At 39.2% G+C, this 2,913-nt stretch overlaps 1 protein-coding gene across 1 annotated transcript in view; it reads left to right on the plus strand.

Annotated features, from left to right (window-relative positions):
* Nucleotides 1-2,404: 2,404 nt before the first annotated feature.
* Nucleotides 2,405-2,913, plus strand: part of LOC101859992 — a 105,213-nt gene continuing 104,704 nt past the window's right edge. Inside the window, exon 1 of the mRNA XM_035973497.1 lies at nucleotides 2,405-2,426. Within this exon, the coding sequence (XP_035829390.1) occupies nucleotides 2,405-2,426 (22 nt within the window). The remainder of the gene's footprint in view (nucleotides 2,427-2,913) is intronic.

Raw genomic sequence — 2,913 nt, forward strand, 5'->3', positions numbered from 1 at the left:
AGATAAAAGGCACAAAAATTGAAAATGTTTCCAATAAAGCAGGGCGAAGAATCTAGTCGGGAACCGATTCCCAAGACGAATGCTACGAAAGAAAAGTTTCCACTCCCTTTTAAGTAAACCAGCCGTTATCAGTTACTTTAATCAGTAAAATCTTCTTTTTCATTTTTCGAATTTATTTTGGAAAAATAAAAATTGATGCTTCGTAATGTTCCGAAATCAAGGTTATCCTAAATCCTAAAGATGTTCGGATATACCAGGTAATCACAGGAAGAAATCCCATCATTGGAAAGTAAATAATTGGGTTCGGAGTCGATTCCTACGATTTCAAGCTTTCAATAACCGGGAACCTCGCCGCCCAGCACTAATTCCAATGCATTTTAAGCTTTGAAAGTCATTGAAGTTTGGTCTCCATTTTCTAGTTAATTTTACTTTTGAAACCAGGCAACCCCACATCCTTCAATGGAAAATATCTCTACTTCTATTCAAGGTAGACTGTTATTTTTTTCCACCAAAAGAAAGACAAATGAACAAGCTTTTAGTCGACATAAAAAACTCCACATGCCCGACGATTGACGAGCGCCTGATTCCAACGTGTCGTGACACATTTACTTTTCATCTTCGAAAAGAAACGGTTTTCTGCGACCCCCCCCCCCTCCCCATCCCTACCCTGCCCTTCACCTCGTACAGTAGTAATCCGGATGGATTAAAAGCCAATTATCTCATTATCACTCATCACCACTGCTAATTCTAAAATCATAACCGCTCTCAGATCAATGAATTACATCTATAATCCTGGAATCTCTATCCGCTATTACAGTTAATTGTTCTACTATGTATGCATGTAATACACTATTGGACACAATCAAATGCATTTTTTGTACTAATCAGAAGGCGTCAATCTCATATAAATGGGCAAGGAAAAAAAAGCCAATTACCTATTCCCTCATCAACTCTGTGGTCAATCTGGAAATGGGTTCAAATTTCACATAAATCAAAAGGACTACGTAACACTGTACGTATCCAAACTCGGTCGTACTATCGTTCGTGCTATAAATTATTTCTAAAATGTCCAGCTAACATACTCAACAGATGAGACAAACTATTTACTGACTTCTCTTTCTGAAGCAATATTTGTTTCCCTTTACGTGGTAAGGAAGTTAATTCTCAAGTTGCCAGAATTGTTTGAGGGAAAAGTATAGAATTGTCCTTTTCATAAGCAGACAGCGAACTTTTGGCATAACTTCTTCAAGCAGTGATTTGAATTTATTTATGAGAATGTAAAACTGTTGTACTATAAATTCCCTTTCACATTGTAAGTGTAATATTAATAATATTAGTAACACTTATCTGAAGTGAGAGTCAGAATTTCTGTTTTTGCACCAGTCTGGCATAAGCAGAATAGAAAAAACATTTCTGAGAAAACAGTTTCCGTTTTTGGTCTCGTTGCAAATTTAATTTAATTTAATGTAATAAGAAAGACACATTTTCAAGCACTATCAAAAGTTTCAAATACATTGGTGTAATTGTTATCGTCATTTCCTCCCACATCGCACCTTCTGGTTCATTCCTACAACTTGATTACGCAAGATGGGTCATCCTATTTCCCAATATAATTGAATAGAACGTTTCCCCAATGTATTGGCAGCACCGGTGTATATTTCATGTGCAATGTTACAGAAATACGAGACGACGCGCCTGTACTGTAGTGGGCTATACTGTCGGAACGAAGGAACATAATCTTTTCACTCTGTCTCACTTTCTTCGTTTTTCTCTATTTCATTATACTTTTCCCATCTATTTTTAAATGACTTTAATGGTAGTTAAAGAGTAATGCCGCCGTCGACAGACACTATCTAAGTCATGTGAGAGGCGGGTGATTCAACCCTGTCTTTCACAGCCAATCCAGGCTCACAGGGACACAGCGTACCAACGGAAAGATGTAGAAACTCGATGAACTTACTTCCCTAAACAAGACTCGAACTCATGTCTATTGTGTGGAAGAGATAAAAGCATAATCTTAACCCTATCCGGACGCCCTGGGATCATTTTGTACCCCCGGGGTTGTATTCTTCACAATTTAGAATACAATGTACTTGTAGTGCGAAGATCTCTTTGAAACTTTCATTATTTCTCAAAAAGTCATTTTGAACGACTGCAATGCAAAGCGTACGGATCGGATTAACGAGTAAATTTCCTCTTTGGAAAGTGGTGGCAAAAAGTTCCCTTCGTCGTATGGATACGATAGTAAAACACGACGTACGGATATGGTTAAGTGGTGGCACAGAGTTCCCCACGTCGTATGCATACGATAGCAAAACACGACGTACGGATAGGGTTAAGGGGATGTTACTGTTCACTGACATCGCGTGATTCAAGTTAATAATGGAGGGTTACCTATTCCCCCATGGCCGAGGAGAGGCTGACAGGTGATGGAATTACTCTTATCACCGACGGCCGTGTAATCCATACCCAGCTGTGATATTCTATGTTAGGCCTTACTAAAAGGGGTTGTCAGACCTATTCCTGAAATAACAAGAGCATTGGACAAACAATCTCATTTACTCGAAACCGAATACGCGGTATCGTGTTGACACATTTGTTTTGTATGAGCTTGATTCTGTCGTCGAAAGGTATCACCAAGTGATGACTATATTCAAGTAGAATCCGGCCCGAGACCCATGTAACACGTGACGTAATGTCGGCGAATGGTGACTCTCCCAAAATTTGTACATGCACTGTTTGTTTCGATCTCTTTTGACGGGTTTTACCTAAACAGAAATGCAATGTCACGGTAAAAGTCTATTCCATTCGGATTGTAGTTGACCTGTTTCAGACATCCAGGCCCTCCACTCTACGCGGGGCCACTTTTGGGTCGCCTTGACGTCATTCACGAAAGATAGTTTTAACTTGTTG

Source organism: Aplysia californica, unplaced genomic scaffold, assembly GCF_000002075.1.
Source record: "Aplysia californica isolate F4 #8 unplaced genomic scaffold, AplCal3.0 scaffold01310, whole genome shotgun sequence".
Lineage (NCBI taxonomy): Eukaryota > Metazoa > Mollusca > Gastropoda > Aplysiida > Aplysiidae > Aplysia > Aplysia californica.